The sequence below is a fragment of the Aspergillus niger genome (assembly GCF_000002855.4).
Source record: "Aspergillus niger supercontig An07".
NCBI classification, from domain to species: domain Eukaryota; kingdom Fungi; phylum Ascomycota; class Eurotiomycetes; order Eurotiales; family Aspergillaceae; genus Aspergillus; species Aspergillus niger.
Genome location: NT_166523.1, coordinates 1,740,262 through 1,758,224, shown reverse-complemented (window position 1 = coordinate 1,758,224; position 17,963 = coordinate 1,740,262). Strand labels below are relative to the sequence as shown.

General features: G+C 50.0%; 10 protein-coding genes across 10 annotated transcripts; 6 read left to right on the top strand and 4 right to left on the bottom strand.

The window, feature by feature from the left end:
- Positions 1-2: 2 nt before the first annotated feature.
- An07g08060 (uncharacterized protein) lies at positions 3-659 on the bottom strand (the record flags this gene model as incomplete). Its single annotated transcript, XM_059748622.1, has 2 exons — positions 3-487; positions 521-659. Coding segments are annotated over 2 exons (624 nt in total), but the record flags the coding sequence as incomplete, so codon positions are not given.
- A 920-nt stretch (positions 660-1,579) lies between these two features.
- On the top strand, positions 1,580-2,028 carry An07g08050 (uncharacterized protein; the record flags this gene model as incomplete). The annotated part of the gene is made up of 4 exons (XM_059748620.1): positions 1,580-1,612; positions 1,655-1,746; positions 1,812-1,821; positions 1,861-2,028. The coding sequence occupies 4 exons, from the start codon at positions 1,580-1,582 to the stop codon at positions 2,026-2,028; spliced, it is 303 nt and encodes a 100-aa protein (XP_059601033.1).
- Positions 2,029-2,535: 507 nt separating this feature from the next.
- An07g08040 (uncharacterized protein) lies at positions 2,536-2,977 on the top strand (the record flags this gene model as incomplete). The annotated part of the gene is made up of 2 exons (XM_059748619.1): positions 2,536-2,584; positions 2,679-2,977. 2 exons carry the CDS (start codon positions 2,536-2,538, stop codon positions 2,975-2,977), a joined length of 348 nt encoding a protein of 115 aa, XP_059601032.1.
- A 109-nt stretch (positions 2,978-3,086) lies between these two features.
- pepF (serine carboxypeptidase pepF-Aspergillus niger) lies at positions 3,087-4,865 on the top strand (the record flags this gene model as incomplete). Its single annotated transcript, XM_001391841.3, has 4 exons — positions 3,087-3,285; positions 3,339-3,621; positions 3,692-3,918; positions 3,979-4,865. The coding sequence occupies 4 exons, from the start codon at positions 3,087-3,089 to the stop codon at positions 4,863-4,865; spliced, it is 1,596 nt and encodes a 531-aa protein (XP_001391878.1).
- Positions 4,866-5,448: 583 nt separating this feature from the next.
- An07g08020 (hypothetical protein) lies at positions 5,449-6,182 on the top strand (the record flags this gene model as incomplete). The annotated part of the gene is made up of 3 exons (XM_059748618.1): positions 5,449-5,628; positions 5,714-5,790; positions 6,014-6,182. 3 exons carry the CDS (start codon positions 5,449-5,451, stop codon positions 6,180-6,182), a joined length of 426 nt encoding a protein of 141 aa, XP_059601031.1.
- A 36-nt stretch (positions 6,183-6,218) lies between these two features.
- An07g08010 (uncharacterized protein) lies at positions 6,219-7,694 on the bottom strand (the record flags this gene model as incomplete). Its single annotated transcript, XM_001391839.1, has 3 exons — positions 6,219-7,346; positions 7,432-7,597; positions 7,657-7,694. 3 exons carry the CDS (start codon positions 7,692-7,694, stop codon positions 6,219-6,221), a joined length of 1,332 nt encoding a protein of 443 aa, XP_001391876.1.
- A 635-nt stretch (positions 7,695-8,329) lies between these two features.
- An07g08000 (hypothetical protein) lies at positions 8,330-10,652 on the top strand (the record flags this gene model as incomplete). Its single annotated transcript, XM_059748617.1, has 9 exons — positions 8,330-8,441; positions 8,613-8,697; positions 8,782-8,926; positions 9,028-9,209; positions 9,302-9,383; positions 9,569-9,764; positions 9,968-10,174; positions 10,408-10,510; positions 10,592-10,652. 9 exons carry the CDS (start codon positions 8,330-8,332, stop codon positions 10,650-10,652), a joined length of 1,173 nt encoding a protein of 390 aa, XP_059601030.1.
- Positions 10,653-11,004: 352 nt separating this feature from the next.
- Positions 11,005-11,797, bottom strand: An07g07990 (hypothetical protein; the record flags this gene model as incomplete). The annotated part of the gene is made up of 4 exons (XM_059748616.1): positions 11,005-11,080; positions 11,122-11,305; positions 11,427-11,537; positions 11,662-11,797. 4 exons carry the CDS (start codon positions 11,795-11,797, stop codon positions 11,005-11,007), a joined length of 507 nt encoding a protein of 168 aa, XP_059601029.1.
- A 58-nt stretch (positions 11,798-11,855) lies between these two features.
- Positions 11,856-14,034, top strand: An07g07980 (uncharacterized protein; the record flags this gene model as incomplete). Its single annotated transcript, XM_001391836.1, has 7 exons — positions 11,856-12,132; positions 12,263-12,362; positions 12,420-12,432; positions 12,501-12,718; positions 12,772-12,921; positions 12,975-13,408; positions 13,469-14,034. The coding sequence occupies 7 exons, from the start codon at positions 11,856-11,858 to the stop codon at positions 14,032-14,034; spliced, it is 1,758 nt and encodes a 585-aa protein (XP_001391873.1).
- Positions 14,035-15,838: 1,804 nt separating this feature from the next.
- An07g07970 (uncharacterized protein) lies at positions 15,839-17,957 on the bottom strand (the record flags this gene model as incomplete). Its single annotated transcript, XM_001391835.3, has 3 exons — positions 15,839-17,006; positions 17,112-17,356; positions 17,739-17,957. Coding segments are annotated over 3 exons (1,632 nt in total), but the record flags the coding sequence as incomplete, so codon positions are not given.
- Between the last annotated feature and the right edge of the window lie 6 nt (positions 17,958-17,963).

The window sequence follows — 17,963 nt, the reverse complement described above, 5'->3', positions numbered from 1 at the left end:
GAAGTGCCATATTGAGTGCAGAAACCCAAAGCTACCATCATGACGATGACCAACACAGCACCCGAAAACACCAAGAATCGTGGACCTTTGGCGTCGAAGACTGGACCTATCTGTACACCGCAGAAAAAGGTCAAAAACGCGTACATGCCAAAAATCCAGCCTGTAGTTCCAGAGCTGTAGTCTTTGAGCTGGTGATCCTCAATATAGGCCTGGAAAGTTCCAATGGTGTTCACTAAGCCGAGGGAGCCAAAGAGACCCATGAAACTACCAAAGACAACCAGCCAGGCCTCTAGTCCGCCTTCAGGATATGTGTTTCCATCTGCATCCGTTGTGACTCGAGACATTGGGGCGCTGTGTGCGAAGCTCTCTGAGTCAGACGCTCCAGACGAGGGTCTCTGAAGGCCATCTTCAAGCATAGTCTCTGCCTGCGGTACGTTGCTATCGTGTTGGACCCCGGTATGAGACTGTTCCTCCGTCATGTTGATGGCTGGACTTGCATCATGATATTCACGATACTCACGACTGTCGGTTGTACCATCCAGGACCTTTTCTCCAGCCTGGGGAGAATTTGTACCATGAAAACCAGGCAAGCCTGGGATGTTCTTAATTGCACGGTTTCCTTCCGTCTTTTCTATGTCTAAATCGGCAGACGACCTCATTTTTACCGCCCTCCCAATGATAGAAGGGGTATCGAGCTACCGTAGACAGTTCGGTTAAAAGGGGCCTTTCCGTCTGTGCGTGATATCACCCCTCTATTTGCAATGCAGAATGAGCGAGGGGTTGCCGGCTAATGGAACACACACAGAAAGAAATTTGAGCCCAATGAGCCCAAGGATCCCAAACCAGAGAGTGCGCAGAGGTCAGAGGAGGTAAGAGGAACTATTTGAGCATACGGCTACCCCCATGAGCCCAAGCCTGACTGGATGCTAATGTGGCAAGGAGAATGTGCTTTGATATGGTCGGGAAAAATGTTGAAAAAGCACATTTGGAACCAGAGGGTCTTTAGCAGCCCTGTTAGCTCCGCAGTGGAGGCTTTTCCCTTCCGGTGCGTTTCCCTCGGCTGCTCCCAGTAGCGGGAGTCTTTCCCATTGGCGAACCGTCGGCCGGCCGGTGGACACTGAAATGGTTGTATATCTAGTGTCTTAGGTCTACTTCCCAGCCACGGCCATTCCTGCTTGCAACTTTCTTTCCTGGCATAATCTGGACGCGCTAAACTATTTGAGTAAAGATGCAGAAGACTTTGTAAGAACCGAGGCAGTGAGGCCGAGGAAAAAGGAGCTTGATGCAAATTGCAGATAGATTGTGGAGTAGTCAATGAGTTGATTGGCATGTCGCCAGCAAAACGACCAGAGTTCAAGGCTTGAATGAAAGGGGTATAAGTGGTTGATCAGAAACGAATCGGTCCTGAGAAGGGGTTGACCTCGTGTGGGTGGAAGTGGGTTGACAACGTCCTCCTCGAGCCATATATAATGGTGGATGCCGGCTGGGAAATTCCCCGGGAGAGTGATATAGTTGTCGAAAGCCGTGGATCCTCTGAGATGACGAAGATGTCATGGTTGCCCTTTCTACATGGATCAAGATGCCTCCGAGAGCAGCCAGTCATTCAGCACCTGTAGGTCCACTCAGGCAAGCTGCTGCAAGGGCATTGTCATAGGGAATATCTCGGTCGCCCTCATCCCTACTAGCAGCGAAAGTCAATGAAAAGGCATCAGCCTATCATTTATCTTCTGCAGGACAAAGTGCCAGGTAAGATGAACTCTCTGGAGGCGAGGGAGTCACTCATGACTTCGGACTTAAACGAGACAGGGCAGGTACCCCGAGGTATGCTAGTTTAGCGAATACTGTATCTATAGATGACAGCCCCATCGCCAAAATATTGTTAATGAATCAAAGCGACTGCACTCCTCAATTTCGAGGAGGGATGTCTGCATTGTTGTTGTCGACTTGGTCGTTGTGCACCGACTAAACATACAGAAGCACGTGCCTGTTTCTTCCTCTGACGGGAGCGGACAGTCATGGCAGTATTGAACTTGGGTTGGCGAAGCAAACTCCCTTTTTCTTATTCTTACTACACAACGGCTTTCTAAAGAAGAATGGAGAACATCTCATTCTTACTGAGCTATATTTGCATAGCCGATTGAATGATCACCACGATGCTGATTGGTGCAGGCTGCCGTCCAAGAACGAACTATTATGATTTCCCGTCTAGATCTAAAGGGCCCTCTGCAGAATCCGGCCGGAGTATTTGCACACACACTCGAGCTTAATGGGAAGGAATAAATGGACATAAAAAGCATTTCAGTCTAAATGGCAACTGCATACTCGGTTTACCGGATAGCTGCGCGCTATCTTTCTGCAGGACTGCAGTTCTGCACTCGGGCCCATTGCCGTTCGGACCCCCGACGTACTCCGCGAGACCTTGAGACATCGGCGGGACCATCCATCGTATCACAGCCATCCAGCAAGGCCGAGTGGAGGTGTTCAGGGCTCCATTCATCACGATATCGGCTGATTAATGCCTCTTATCATTAGCGAATGCCGAAGCTTGACCTGATACGACTTCAAGGTATCGTCACCGACAATCGTTATCATCACGCTACAGGCCCGCAGTTTCCGCTTGAATTCCCGCATTAGGAAATGAGCATCGCATTCCTCTTCCCACGAGGTCTCTTTCCGAGGGCAGCCGCTGCAACATCATTGGGATCATGCTTGGTTCTCCTCTCCCATAGCTGTCCGCGAGCTTCTCATTGGTACCTCTTCGCTACCTCGTTGCATCCTATTCGCGCATGGCCCCGCCAGAGATGTTTCTGCAAGGTCCCATCACCTTGCCGCGTTGCTATTCCCCGCCCTCGAGTTCCCGACAAGTTACTTTGTGTCAGTGGCTGAGAAGCCTGGTTCTGAGAGTGTACTCAGACAATCATATGGTTCCCTCCATGTGCTACGTCGTCCTAGCGTCGCTGCACTACATCATCGTTAGGCAGCATGGAACTGGCACCCGCACATAAAGCCCCCGACACCCCCATCGATAGGCTCGGTGTTCGTGCACGCCTGTCCACTGGCCCCTCCCCCAAAGGCCCTTCATCAGTATGCTGTTTCGCAGTCTGTTGTCGACGGCTGTCCTAGCCGTCTCGCTGTGCACGGATAATGCTTCAGCTGCTAAACATGGTCGATTTGGCCAAAAAGCTCGCGACGCCATGAACATCGCGAAGCGTTCCGCTAACGCCGTGAAACACTCGTTGAAGATCCCTGTCGAGGACTATCAGTTCTTGAACAACAAGACTAAGCGTATGTATCTCAGTTCGATATTGAACGATGGCTGATTTGCTTCCGTCGGACAGCTTACCGCGTGGAAAGCCTGCCTGATGTTCACTTCGATCTGGGCGAGATGTATTCCGGCTTGGTCCCTATTGAGAAGGGCAACGTGTCACGGTCCCTTTTCTTTGTCTTCCAGCCCACTATTGGCGAGCCTGTGGATGAGATCACCATCTGGCTGAATGGTGGCCCTGGTTGCAGTTCCCTTGAGGCCTTTCTCCAGGAGAATGGTAGATTCGTGTGGCAGCCTGGAACCTACCAGCCTGTTGAGAACCCATACTCGTGGGTGAATCTCACCAATGTTCTGTGGTAAGTGTGATATTACTGGATCGCTAGTTGAGTTTACATGGGCGGTATCGACCTAACCTATTTTTTGTAGGGTTGACCAACCTGTGGGAACGGGATTCTCTCTGGGTGTCCCAACCGCTACGTCCGAGGAGGAGATTGCTGAAGACTTTGTGAAGTTCTTCAAGAACTGGCAGCAGATCTTTGGGATCAAAAACTTCAAGATCTATGTTACTGGAGAAAGTTATGCGGGCCGTTATGTTCCTTACATATCCGCTGCTTTCCTAGATCAGAATGATACAGAACACTTCAACCTAAAAGGTGAGTTATACTTCACCAAAGTAATCTTTAACTAGGGCTTGTACTGATTGTACTATCTAGGTGCACTGGCATATGATCCCTGTATTGGTCAGTTTGACTACGTGCAGGAGGAAGCACCTGTTGTTCCCTTTGTCCAGAAGAACAATGCCCTCTTCAATTTCAATGCAAGCTTTTTGGCGGAACTAGAGAGCATCCATGAGCAATGTGGATACAAGGATTTCATCGACCAGTATCTAGTCTTCCCAGCATCCGGTGTCCAGCCGCCAAAGGCTATGAACTGGAGCGATCCCACCTGTGATGTTTATGACATCGTTAATAACGCCGTCCTGGATCCCAACCCGTGCTTCAACCCCTACGAAATCAACGAGATGTGCCCCATTCTCTGGGACGTTCTTGGATTCCCCACCGAAGTCGACTATCTCCCTGCGGGCGCCAGCATCTACTTTGACCGCGCTGATGTTAAGCGTGCCATGCACGCTCCTAACATCACCTGGTCCGAGTGCTCGGTGGAGAGCGTCTTTGTCGGGGGCGACGGCGGTCCCGAGCAGGAGGGCGACTACTCGGCCAACCCCATCGAGCATGTCTTGCCCCAGGTCATCGAAGGCACCAACCGAGTTCTGATCGGTAACGGTGATTATGACATGGTCATCCTTACCAACGGCACCCTTCTCTCGATCCAGAACATGACATGGAATGGAAAGCTTGGATTCGACACGGCCCCCAGCACCCCCATCAACATCGACATCCCTGACCTGATGTACAATGAAGTGTTCATTGAGAACGGCTATGACCCACAAGGTGGTCAGGGTGTCATGGGCATCCAGCACTATGAGCGTGGTCTTATGTGGGCTGAGACCTTCCAGAGCGGACACATGCAGCCCCAATTCCAACCCAGAGTGTCATACCGTCACCTTGAGTGGCTGCTTGGCCGGCGGGATACCCTGTAAGGCGGGTAGGCTACCACGGGGGACGATGTCACGATGATAGTCATAAGTTATGATCTGTAGATACGTTGTATGCGAATGTACATGAATTGCTTTTACTGGCAGTCTCTAAAGCAAAATTCATAGTAGAGTACTGGCCTACTTACCCTCACTTCCCCTATCTTTTCAACCTGAAGACCGGAAGAATTGTAACTAACAAGCATAACGTAGCTGATTTGAAGCAGAGCATAACACACTCTACCCCTCGGCACTTCTACTTATGACGCTATTTGACTGCTAACTCGGGTTTAATCCTGAAGCTGCAGTCCAATCGTACATTAAACTCAATGTGCCTTGCCCAGGAAACGATATTTGACTTATATGATCTGAAAATGAACAATTGTCCCCGAGAGAGAGAGAGAGAGCGAGCGGTAAATACTTAGCAAGTCAGTCACGCAGTATCCTCCACTAATGCCGTAACACAGGAAATGGACACGAATGGAGCAAGCGAGTATATCAGATACACCTTGCCAACAATGCATGTCTGTAAGCAATTGGCACTAAAGCTAGCTAGATAGAGAATCTATTTACAATCAAGATAGTAAGGATGATGCCAACCAGAAAAGCCGCAGAGTCTCTAAGTAGTCTAGACCGTGCGCCTTGGTGCAAGAAATCCCCATTCCACGAAATGCTTCCTGCAAGGGGAGAAGACAGATGCCCTGATGGAACCGGCAGGAACGAAAGAAAAAAGAAAAAAGTCAAATACAGTAAGGAAGCAGCAAGGGACGTGGGTGCCCTGCTATCTTAAATAAATAGGGGGTATGCAAAAAAAGAGAAAAATAGTAGACATGCATGATGCGATGCGTGAAGAGATTGCTCGTCTCCATCTCGGTCTGAGTGGTGGGAAAGGTCGCGCTGCATTGTGCTTTTTGCTTCGCGAGTGTTGCATGTCTGATGTCTGATCCAGACATGACCCTGTGATGTGTAACCGGTTCCCTCTCCTAAGGTCCTCTCCTTCTCCTACTTCAGACATCATCATGCTATTTCTAGGCAACCAACGCGTGTGTATCAGATTCAGCTTCAGTCATAATCTCATTCATCATTTCATCAATCAATTTTCCTGATCGGGAGCCGTGATGAGCAGCAGTGTGTTTGGGTTTGTTTGTGTACAGGAAAAAGAGATCTGCGGCTGGAGACCTCGACCTCGACCTCGGAATATCGGGGCTTGCTTGTTTGTTTCTCCTCGGATTGCATTTACAAGGGTGTGAGTGTGTATGTGTCTTGCGGATGGGAGGAGGGAGCTTCATGAATCTGAGTCTTCGTATTGGTATTAGTCTTTGAAAAGGTTAGGATATATGCAATCATTTACCTCTGAAACTACGTGAAAATCCGTACACTTGAATCGGCGCTCCCTGTTGCAATGACGCATTGAAACCCAGGCTTGACAGAGTCCGACTTGGAACTTTTAGTCGATTCAGAAGTCTCCACTGGAACATCGCTCACAGGTACTGGGCCCCAACGAATGCAACTAACAAAATGCCCGTGGGCGTTGATCGTCTTCACCAATCTTCCTCCTTGAGACAGATCCCAGCAACGTATTGTTTTGTCGTCCGCCACACTGATTAAATATTTCCCACCAGGATGGAATAATAGGCCTCGTACCCAGTTGTCGTGCCCAACTAATGTCTTGATCAATCGGCCCCGGGATTCCCAGAGCTTGATCGTCTTGTCACGAGCTCCCGTCGCAATGAATTCGGAGGAGCTACTCGCAGGTGGTGCTGTCTTTAGTCCCGCAATAGCGGCCAAGTGCTTATAGCTTGAGGGAGGCGCAAATACGCAGCACTCGATGAAATTCTCGTGGCCTATTAATGACGCAACCGATTTGGCTGATGCGACTTCCCAAACCATCGCGGCTTGATCACGGCCTCCTGTGACCAGCCACTTTCCATCGAAAGAAGGCGATACGTCGTTGATCCAGGAGCCCTGCGAGTCGATCACCTTGACACAGTATCCGGTTGACACATCCCATATCCGAATTGTCGCATCCCGACTGGCCGAAATAAGAATGTTATCTGTCTGTCGCAAAAAGCGCACAGCCGAAACTGAATGGTCATGCCCAGAAAGAGTCCGAACATTGGCATAATCCTTGTTCGGGTCCCACAGTTTGATCTGGAGATCACTCGAACATGATGCTAGTATGGTATGTCCTTTCTGACCGCCAAAATCGAGATCGGAGACCGGCCTCATATGGCCCTTGAGTGTCCGCTCTAGTTCGCCGAGTTCCCAATCCCATATTTTGATTGTGCAGTCCTCGGAACCGGAGGCGAGAGAGGTGAAGACAGGATGGAATGCGACGCATGTGACAGCATCTCGGTGCGACTCGAATGTGTGTCGGGAAGAAGTAGGAAGCCAGTTTATCGGGTCCTTCCCGGTGGAACGGGCTGTAGGTGATATAGTGTCAAGCTCGGTTTGGAGCCCAGCGAGTTTAGATTCTAAGTCCAAGATCTACACGGTGATTAGTTACTGAGTTCTCCAGCGACGAGGAAAGAACAACTCCAAACGACCGACCCTGTCAAGCACATGTACCTACCTTTTTCTGCAGCCGAGCAATTCCGGTCCATTTCTTCTCTAATAGCCCCTCATATTTCCGGCACAGCGCATCGTCGAAACTACTGTCCACCTGGAGTTCCTCCCGCAGCACTTCACAACTCCGCGAGGCATTTATTGATGAGAGGTAGGCGATTATCGACTTATGCCTGGGTTGCGTATAAGCGCGCAAGCAAGGTACGGCAGGCCATGGCATAAATATACTCACAGTTCCTCAGCTTGGCTGGAGGTCAATATCTTGGTCATGGTGGTGGTGTATGAACTGTGAGAACCGACACGAGCGACTCTGGTGTCGGACGAGGACCTGAAAGATTGCCAGATAGACAGAGAAATTCAAAATATGTGATGTCTACCCCCCACATTGGCATGTGGCGCAGTACATAGCCAGGAGGTAATCAGAGTTATGATGCGGAGTATTGTTTTGGCATATTGGCCTTAAAGGGAGCGCGCACCAAAGGCTCAGGCGCGCACTGCGCAGCCCCTCGATGCTCGGTCGCCGATCACGTGTCGACAGCCGCCGGGACTATCCAATTCTCCGGTTCCGAAGGCCATTCATTACCTCAATCTGTGGCGGTGTCAAAGGGTATCATCTATCTCCCCAACTACAAACACCACAGTCGGTCAGGAAAACGTTTCCCCCGAGTTGGAACCGGCGAAAATCGCTGCGGACACGCCATCTTTCGTGGCAAGATGAGATAATGTACTCTCGTGCCCCAAGGGCCGGTGTTAGTGTTCGACTGACGTCAACTATTCCCCCTTAAGTCCAGAAGCTCTCGTGGCTTTGCGGAGAACGCGCAGCTGCTCAGGGCCTTTGTTTTGATCAGTATCCGAATGCTCCAAGCCCGCTAATGTTGTGACAGAACCGCTAGTTTTCTAAAGAAATGGCTCACGGAAGTCCCAACGTTTTGCGTCCGAGTGAAGAAGCGGAGGGGATAAGTCCACGAACAGCCATTCGAAGAGCACGTCCTCGTTCGCTTCCTTCTGCCGGATTGCGTTGGAAGTGGCGCCGAGAGATTTCGATATGAAGCTGGATAATATGTCCCGATAGAGAAAAACTGTCCCGGTACACTATCTCCGCACCTTGGTAGTTTCTCCATAAGCTACTGATACATGAATGGGAACTCTACGAACTGGATCTTCATTAGCGACTCACTTCGTCTGCAGTCCGCTTAGTTTGGAAACTTTCCCGTCTTTTTCCGTTGAATGCAGTGCTTAAGCCATCGTCTGTCGCCGTGTCGTCGTGTTGGAGGTACATTCATCAGCCGGAGATAACGGGAGAATGAGGGGTTCGATCTCAGCTGCTATCTGTTTAATGGACATCCTGATGTAGTAGAGAAGATGCCATGGTCCAGCCCATCCATGAAGCGAGGCAACCAGGACAGAAACATAAGCATAAACTTGGCCTACGGTTTCCCTCTAGTCCTCCAGCTTATGGCGCGATGGTACCACCGGCGTACCTTCCCGCGGAAAGCAAGATGGTCCGAAAACTAACCATGACCAAAAGGGCAATACAGAGCGGACTTTGACGGCAGAGAAACCGTGTGTGAATGGACAAGCCGTTGGTTGTATTTTACGACAGGCTGGTCTTGGCCCCCATTTAGCAGGTCTAGCAGGTCACCCTTTTGTCGAGAGAGAACTGCCTGTGGTTGGCCCGGTTGGTAAATTAGGGAGCCATTTGCATGACTACCACTATTACTACTACCACTCTGCCTCCGAGAAAACGCCATTTGTGGCCTGTGGCCCCATTAGAGATGCCCGTCTGTAGGAAATTATGGCCTGTTTTATGAGCAATGATTGGACGACCCGGGGAACGGGGTATCTGAGAAACGGTTGCGGAAGTCATGACGGACCAGTGTAACGATGATCCCTGCTGGGACTGGACTGGCGACCTCAGGCTCAGGCCTCTGCCGTGCCATTCCCGTCTGGGAAAGGCTGGTCGTCTTGGGCCTCTAAACCTACTTCATCATGGTGCCTCGTGTCGGCGACTCCTAGTACGTTTTCTACATGCATGCTGGACGGGTAGATTTTTCAGGTGCAGCTGCGCTCGTGGCTTACGGTTACCATCTCCAGAGTGTAGATCGGATGTAAGATACTCGTGTCTGTTGAACATAGATTTTCAGGCCTTCAATCATAGGTACGACACAGTCCACCAGTCCCTGGTCTTGAAACTTGGGAGAAAGTGGCTTCGCATTCGACAGAAACCAAGAGGGCGGATTCTCACATACCAAATCAGGTTTCAACTGCGCCAACGGAGTGCCTTAGTGGCCATGGCATCCTACATTGTCAGATCTCTCTGCTCGGTACCGACGTTGTCAGGTAACTTTGAACTATTCCAAGTCGGGATTAGTGTCTTACAGAAGTTATGGCGATGACGTAGAAGAATATCGGGCGAATCTGGCACGTGGACCGACTTGATTGTGCTCATGTGAGGAAATCCTAGACTCGGAAGGACTTGTTCTATGTGTACATACTGTCCTGAGCCGTTTAGAGGATATGTTTACTGATGACGACGAGTTAAGCTTCTTCGGATGGCATCATTACCCCAAATTCTGACCATGCGCCTCAGCCGGCACCATGGAGAGCCTCCCTTGCGTTGGGATCAACCAACGCACGTTGCGGAGATGAATGCCAGCCAGCTGTCTTATTGCTTGGACAATCTGGCACCTCCCGAGGAACCCTCGATTTCTACCGTCCAGTCAACGTAGCTGGTCACCGCCGAGAAGTGGGTTAGAGGAAGAAGTGGCTTTCCTAGTGCACCCTTTCCCGGTGTTGACGAGAAGACAAAAAAAAAGGTGCTGTGCAGCATTTATTGCATACCGAGAAGCCAGAGCTCTGGGTTTGCCGCACAAAATAGCCCTTTTCCCGCTCTTTTTGGTGGCAATTGAGTACTCCTATCTCTGCTGAGTTCTGCGAAAGATAAGCCCTACATATTCCCTATCATATCGTCTCTTTTGGTAAGACATCGCTCCAATCGTCAAGTCGATTTTCGCCGGGGTATCGCTGCAGTCTGCATCTGCCAAGGGTCATGGCGTCCGCCGTCAACGCCAAGACACCCTACCAGGGTATAGACGGTCCAATCATCATTGTCAAAATAAAATATCGGTTTCGGCCGGTGTGGTTCCATCGCCCCGCGCTAGCCTGAGTCCGGCCAAAGTATGGGGGGCCATACGGGCTCGGTACATGTATCACGGTATTTGCATCTGAAGAATCATGAGAAAGCATATTTACGCCTCTCCGTAGATAGTCATAGCCAGACTTCCAAGATACTCGGAAAACGAGTGAAGAGAAAATATGCATGAGTTTACAGCTGCCAAGGTATTTAAAAAGATTTGCCGACCAGTTGCATTACATCGCCTTTAGGAAACTAAGTTGTTGGCACTTGCCACTTCTCGGCGTTTGCAAAAAGCACTAATTTAATTTACAGGGACGGACCCATACCACCCCATGTATCGTAGCAGCAGACAGAAAAAAGTAAAAAAGAAATTTGGGAAAGAAGGAAGAGACAGTGATTTGCGATGCGAATTGCTGCGATGCAGTCTTTTTTTCCTTTTCCATGTTAGCTTTCAGTCCGAAGCTGGATGCGTATATAGACCTCAGCTTCCCTCTCCTCATCCCCAAACCTTGGTTCTTTCCTGTGCTTACCCTCCCTCATCTCTACCATCTCATATACTACCCACCCCCTCCCCACAACTCTTTCCCCCTTATACCGTTGCATTTCTTCAAAGAGTGTGCCAGAAGACGACAGCGAGTGCAGTCGATTGATCCTCTTCTCCGTGCGCCATCCCATCGCCCTGAGAAGAAGTTCAACTCATTCGCTCTGTCAGTCGGAACTATCTCTGTTCCTTGCCCTCTTATACCTCTTCATTCTCCCTCCCTGTCATCTATAGGTCGACTGAGCTGCAGTTCTCAGTGTTCCTGGCTTTTTTGCCCCTTGGCATTACCTATATACCATTGACTCCTTTTGGATATATTTGAAACCTGCTCCAGCAAAGGCGAAAACCGTCTGCTCGATCTCCAGCTGTACGACGTGCGCTTCAATAGCCTCGACATAAGACCTACGAAAACCCGGCCACTGATAACCCTGAGCGCCTTCTTAACGGTCCCCGAGTATTGGTTCCTGTTCAGCCTGTCCCTAGCACCAACCTATCGCGATTCTACAGCCATTGCGCCTACTGTATCTGACCCTAGCGACAATTGCAAAGCCATCGGTGACCCCTAGCTTTCTGAGCATCCCGGATATCGATAGAGAAAATTCCCTTGCAGACCATAGCGACAAGTAGTTCCGAGTCACGCCGAAGCCCGCCAAAGCAGACTATCGACCCTGCTCCCCAATCTACTCCCGGTGCCATAGCCCATACCGAAAGTTGCCCTCATCGCATGCGACCTTATCACTGAAATCCAGCAGCCATGCCTTTCGGAGTCAACCCTTTCCGGAAAAACGACCACGACTTCCCTGGGGTCGTGGTGCCCCTGTCCGAAGCCCCTCCGCATCACAAGCCGAACCCTGCACTAGAGAAAACCGAGCGCCCTGATGAGAAGACTGACAATAGGAGTTTGGACAGAGCTCCCTCGTCGGAAGCCGGCGTAGGGTCTGTCCACAATTACAGCACCCTTACCATTGAGGCCCTTCGCGCTGAAGTCGAGGCTGATGTCGCGACATCAGGAAAAGACACCGCGTATGACCGTATGTTATGATGTTGCCCCATGGGGCGGCTGCTGTCCTTCCTCCCTGCTCTTCGAAATCCCTCTAGAATAATTAGCCCTCTATTTGGGCTCCTTCAAAAGCCCAAGATCTGACCGTGGATTTTCTACAGGCAAGGCAAAACTCATCAATAGAGCCATCCAGGATATTGGCATGGGCCGCTACCAGTGGCAGCTTTTTGCGCTCTGTGGTTTTGGCTGGCTAGCAGACAAGTAAGAGGTTCCCTTTTCCGCATCAAGTATATCTCGGCTAACATTGGTCTACTCCAGTCTCTGGTTGCAGGTGAGATAGATACATTTTAATTTCAATGAAGATGTTGTCTTATATGACCCATTGCTAACCGCTAAAAGGGTGTGGCGTTGACGCTAACACCAATTGCCTCGGAGTTTGGGGTTTCTACTACGTGGGTCCGATTCACAACGTGCTCCCTGTTCTTGGGTCTTTGCATTGGTGCATCGTTCTGGGGCATCGCGTCCGACATTATTGGTCGTCGCCCAGCTTTCAATATGACACTATTTATTTGCGGTGTGTTTGGTATTGCCGCCGGTGGTGCCCCAACTTGGATCGGGTATGTCCCCTTAGTATTTCTGTGAAGTGCCGCTTGCTAATGCATCGTCCTAGAGCCTGTGCCCTGTACGCTTGTTTGGGCCTCGGTGTGGGTGGTAACCTGCCTGTCGATGGGGCTCTGTTCTTGGAGTTCCTGCCTTTTGCCTCGGGAAACCTTCTGACAATGTTGAGTGTCTGGTGGCCTCTCGGTCAACTAGTCTCCAGGTATGTCATCCTCATCTATGTCTTGAGTCCAAGGCTAACAAGTAATCAATCAGTCTACTCGCATGGGCGTTCATTCCGAACTACAGCTGCAGCAGCGATCTGCCTGCTTGTGGTAATGTTGCTAGCGGAGAGGCCTGTTGCACTAAGCAAAGCAACATGGGGTGGCGATACTTGTGCTATACGCTGGGCGCTCTCACTTTCGTCATGTTCATTTGCCGCTTCTTCCTCTTCCATTTATACGAGTCGCCCAAGTATTTGCTTGCACGCGGCCGTCAGAGCGATGCTGTTGCTTCGGTTCACGGCATTGCCCACAAGAACCGAACCAAGACCTGGCTGACTGAGGAAATCCTGAACGAAATCGGAGGTTATCCCGAGGAGGTGGCAGATGAAAAACTCAGCTTTGCTGAAATCGTCCGGAGGAACCTGTCCAAGTTTTCCTTGGAACGCATTGGACCTCTCTTCTCCTCCAAGAAGCTTGGCTTCTCCAGTATGTCTTCAACGCAATATTCCATCGTCCTCAACCTAGACTAACTAGTCACCTTTTAAGCCGTTCTCCTCTGGTTCTGCTGGGCTACGATTGGAATGGGTTATCCCCTGTTCAATGCCTTCCTTCCCCAGTACCTCGAGAATGCAGGTGGCTCCAGCTCCAGCTCTACATACATTGCCTACCGGAACTATGCTATCACTTCGATCGTCGGTGTCCCGGGATCGATCCTGGCCTGCTACACCGTTGAAATCAAGTATGTTGGTCGTAAGGGTACCATGGTTATCTCCACATTGATTACCGGAGTGCTGCTCTTCTGCTTCACGGCTTCGACCAACTCCAACATCCAACTGCTTTGCTCCTGCCTGGAGGCTTTCTTCCAGAACATCATGTATGGCGTCTTGTACGCCTACACTCCCGAGGTCTTCCCGGCTCCGAACCGTGGTACAGCCACTGGCATCTCCAGCTGCCTTAACCGCATTGCGGGACTGTGCGCGCCTCTTGTGGCCATCTACGGCGGAAGTGCCAACCCAGATGCTCCTATCTACGCATCTGGTGGACTGATTCTGGCAGCATTTGTGGCCATGTGTCTTCTCCCTATTGAAACCCGGGGAAAGCAGACGCTGTAAATGATAACAAAAACAAAAGAGAAAAAAAAAAGGGAGGCACATACTTATATATTCATTTCACGATTGCTTATACCATTACGGCTGGTTATGATTATGCGCTCAGTCTCAAGTTCTTGGGTAAGCGAGCATATTGGATGCATGATACCAATGTTGTGAATGACTTGCATGGACGACGGAATTGCACATAAGTGTCTGGTTCCACATGTACACATGTTTGCTTGATTCGACTTGTTCGGTTGTACTACTTTTCATGTGTTGATATTCCTGCTGTATGACGTGTGGGTGGATGACGCTTTTTTCTTTTGGTTAGCCGTATATATAGGATCAAAAGAAGCAAAAAAAGGAGTATGATAGCATAGGAAATAGAAGGAAACTGCATATGACTTTCATCATCGGTTACATATTTGGAGTGATCTTGTATTCCTTGGATTAACTGTAAAACATACTTTTACTGAGCCATCCCAAATTCAAATTCAGCGTAGCGCAATCTCCCAAGCACTTAGCAATAGTAAATAGTACTAATCCTCGACACGACTCTCGCCTCACTTGCACCAACACCACCATCTCTCATCCCTCACAGTACATACATAGTAACAACGAACTAATCCAACCGCCAACTGTGTCCCCCATCTCCTCAATCAATGCCGCACCAAATAAAGTCAATATTCATTTTCTGGATTAGCCGAAAGCTTCTCCAATACATAAGAGTATTGACTAGATAGTTGAAATGTGTTTTTTAACCACGATTAGTGATTAATGCAGTACTCATAGTATCTTAGGATGAGATGGGATGGAGTTATTTACATACTATTAGTAAGTTGAGATGGAGTGCTGCTGCTATCGCTACTACAAGTAGTACTACTTACTATGTATTATGGATGGAAAGGGAAACATGGATATTGCGCCAAGTAGTTATAGATGTGGAACATATGTTTGGGAAAAAAGGGTGGTGATGATGATGGTACTGTATGGGAAAAATGGTGCTGTGCTGCTAAGGACTTGAGAAGTCGGTATAAGCATACAGACAAACAGACGGACACTAGGGAATTTTTGTATTATTCCAAGGTAGTACTACTTGTGTGAAAGAGCCACACGGAATGCATCAACTAGGCAAAAGGCATAATTCTACAGACAAGTACTATTTTCATAATCATCCATTTCGGTCATCTAGATATACTAACATAGATCGACCAGGATTCGCTTTTAGTTACGAAAGAAAAAGCAAACCCGTACATACGCCGGACTACCTCGATAGAAAAGGAAGCAGCTGCACAAATATCCATAGATATAGCCCACCACGCATTGTGAGAAAAATCCATGCCACGAATGTGCTCCTTTCGGAAATATGTATGTATGTGCATGTGAAGCACCAAAGCATGTTAAAATGTATAACCCCGGAGGAGAATGGCACGCACGTAATAACATTCATTGAACAGAACAGCCCAGCAACAATCAATACAAATGTGAGAAGAAAAGGGACCATACCATATGCTGTGCCCAGAACCCGAATACAGCTAAAACATGAGTAAAGAAGATTACCAGCCATGAAAGGAAAAGATCAAAGAAGAAAGATAATACCAAGGAGCAAAGAAACACCCAGAATAAATGCGACCGATCGAGTTCGTGTGTAGCCACCCAGGAATCCTGTCCAACGTTCGAATAAGGTGAAGGGGGGGAATAGGGTTTAGGTCATCAGATCAAGAAACTCATAAGCAAGGGGAGTTCGTAGCCTGTGGCTCTCGAGTCGTCAGGTAGTGTTGTGGATTTAGGAGATGGAGGGAAATGGTATGAGAAAGGGAGAGGATTAAGCAACCTGGCCCTGTTGTCGTCGACCTCTCTTCTCTAATAGTGTGGCGTTGTCGAGGCTCAGCTCGAAGGGCTCCCGCGCACCCCGAGCAATGCTCTGTTTCGCAGCGGCGGCAACCTTGGCGCTGTGTTGACCATATCCTTGCTGCTGTCGAGGCTGGTGTGCTTGGCGCGCTTGCGCGGCGTGGCTGGGCGCTCCTAGGTTCGTCGATCGGAGTTTCGCTTCCATGGCAGCTACATCGCCGGCTTGCTGGGAGGCTTTGGGGATCTTCGCTGGAGGGAAATCGTCCCGAGGGAGGGGTTGGTAGGTGATCTCTTCGGCCTCATCGTAGTCTTCGTTCAATGGATTAAGCGCCGACTGGAATGCCGTGGACGGGTTCGCACCACGATATCCTTGGCGGAAGTTCTTGCGCCGCTTGCCTTCCTCTTCCTGCCGGTGAACAGCATAGCCTACGTCGAAAACCTCGCGCAGGTTGATCGCCCCAGGGGAGCGGAAGTCCATGGGACGCTCGAGGCCTGCAGAAGCTGGGTCCATGAGACGGGCGCTGGCCGGGGCATAGGGTGCTTGATCCGCTGCGAAAGCATCCAGTTGTTGTGTCTTGCGGGTGGATAGCGGGGTTGCCAGAGGCGGAGCATCTGCAGCTGCTTCGGTTGCTTCGTCGGTCTGACGAATCCAGGGATGCGCCAAAAATTGCTTGATGGTGTACCGCTTCTCCGGATCTACCGTCAACAGATGGGAGATCAAATCCTGCGCCGACTTGGAGATATCGTCCCACCATGGCGACAGGAAGGTGTATTGGCCACGCGCGACCTTCTCAGTGAGAACTTGGATGCTCTCATCATAGAATGGCGGGAAGCCACAAAGAAGGGTATAAAGAACGCATCCCAGGGCCCACATGTCAACACTCTTCGAGTATCTCTCATCCTTGACAATCTCGGGTGCGGTGTAACCGACGGTTCCACAGGGCGTCATAGTTTGGCTGTCCCAGATGACCTTGGACAGACCAAAATCGGCGATCTTTATCACACCAATGCCACCAGCGCCTTTTCCAGGAATGAATTCACCTTCATCAACCTTGTCCTCATCTCCAGGCTGACGAGGTTTGGGGTCCTTGCTCGGAATGAAGTCGATGGGGTAGAAGAGAAGGTTTTCGGGTTTTATGTCACTGTCGCAAGTGTCAGCATATCCAAGGGAAGGGGGGGGGGGGGGGGGGGGGTTGGGGTTGGGGTTGGGGTTGGGGTTGGGCGAGAGCGCGTGTGTCAAGTCTTACCGATGCACGACACCGGAGGTCTCATGGAGATATTCAATGGCCTTGGCAACTTGAAGAATAACGTGGCGACTGAGGTCTTCGCTGAAGTAGGTCAATCGCACAATCTGATGGAACAATTCGCCACCAGGGCAGAGTTCCAGCACGATGTAGTAATATTGGCGCGACTCGGAGAACTGGACCAGTTTGACGATATTCGGGTGATCTAACTGTCGCATAATCTGGACCTCTTTCAGGATATTGGCACGCTATGAGGAAGATGAGTCATTAGCTCGAGCAAACATCTCTGGAGTCCCTGATAGCAAGTGAGACAAAAAGAAGACATGGCAAGGGCAGGGTATCATGCGCCCCGTGCGAGTTGGATGGGTGACTCATGAAGATCATCCCAGAGGGATTGCGCACCTCTGTAGCTTTGGGTTTCTTCTTCATCCCGGGATGTAGATGGGCGGATGACTATTGACAAGAGATTGGCGAAATGACTCAAAAAGGGTAAAGGAAAGATAAAAGAGGAACCAAAGCAAACCAGCAAATCAGAAGTCACAGTAGTAGCAGCATAACGAGAAATAACCAGAGCGCGCAAATAAACCAGGACACAACCAAGGAAAACGAGTGGGTGGTCGCAGTTCCTACCTGATTACTATTCATTTCAAACTTCCGAACGACTTTGATGGCCACGTCGCCGTATTCGCCGGTGCTATCCCTGGCACGATAGACGTTACTGAAAGCGCCATCGCCCATCTTCTCGACGAGGGTATAACGTTCGAGGCCGGGGTATCGGGGCATCTTGTTGCGACTGCTCTTTTCCTCTGCGATGATCTGCTCGATTTCGGCCTCGCGCGCGCGGCGGGTCTGGTC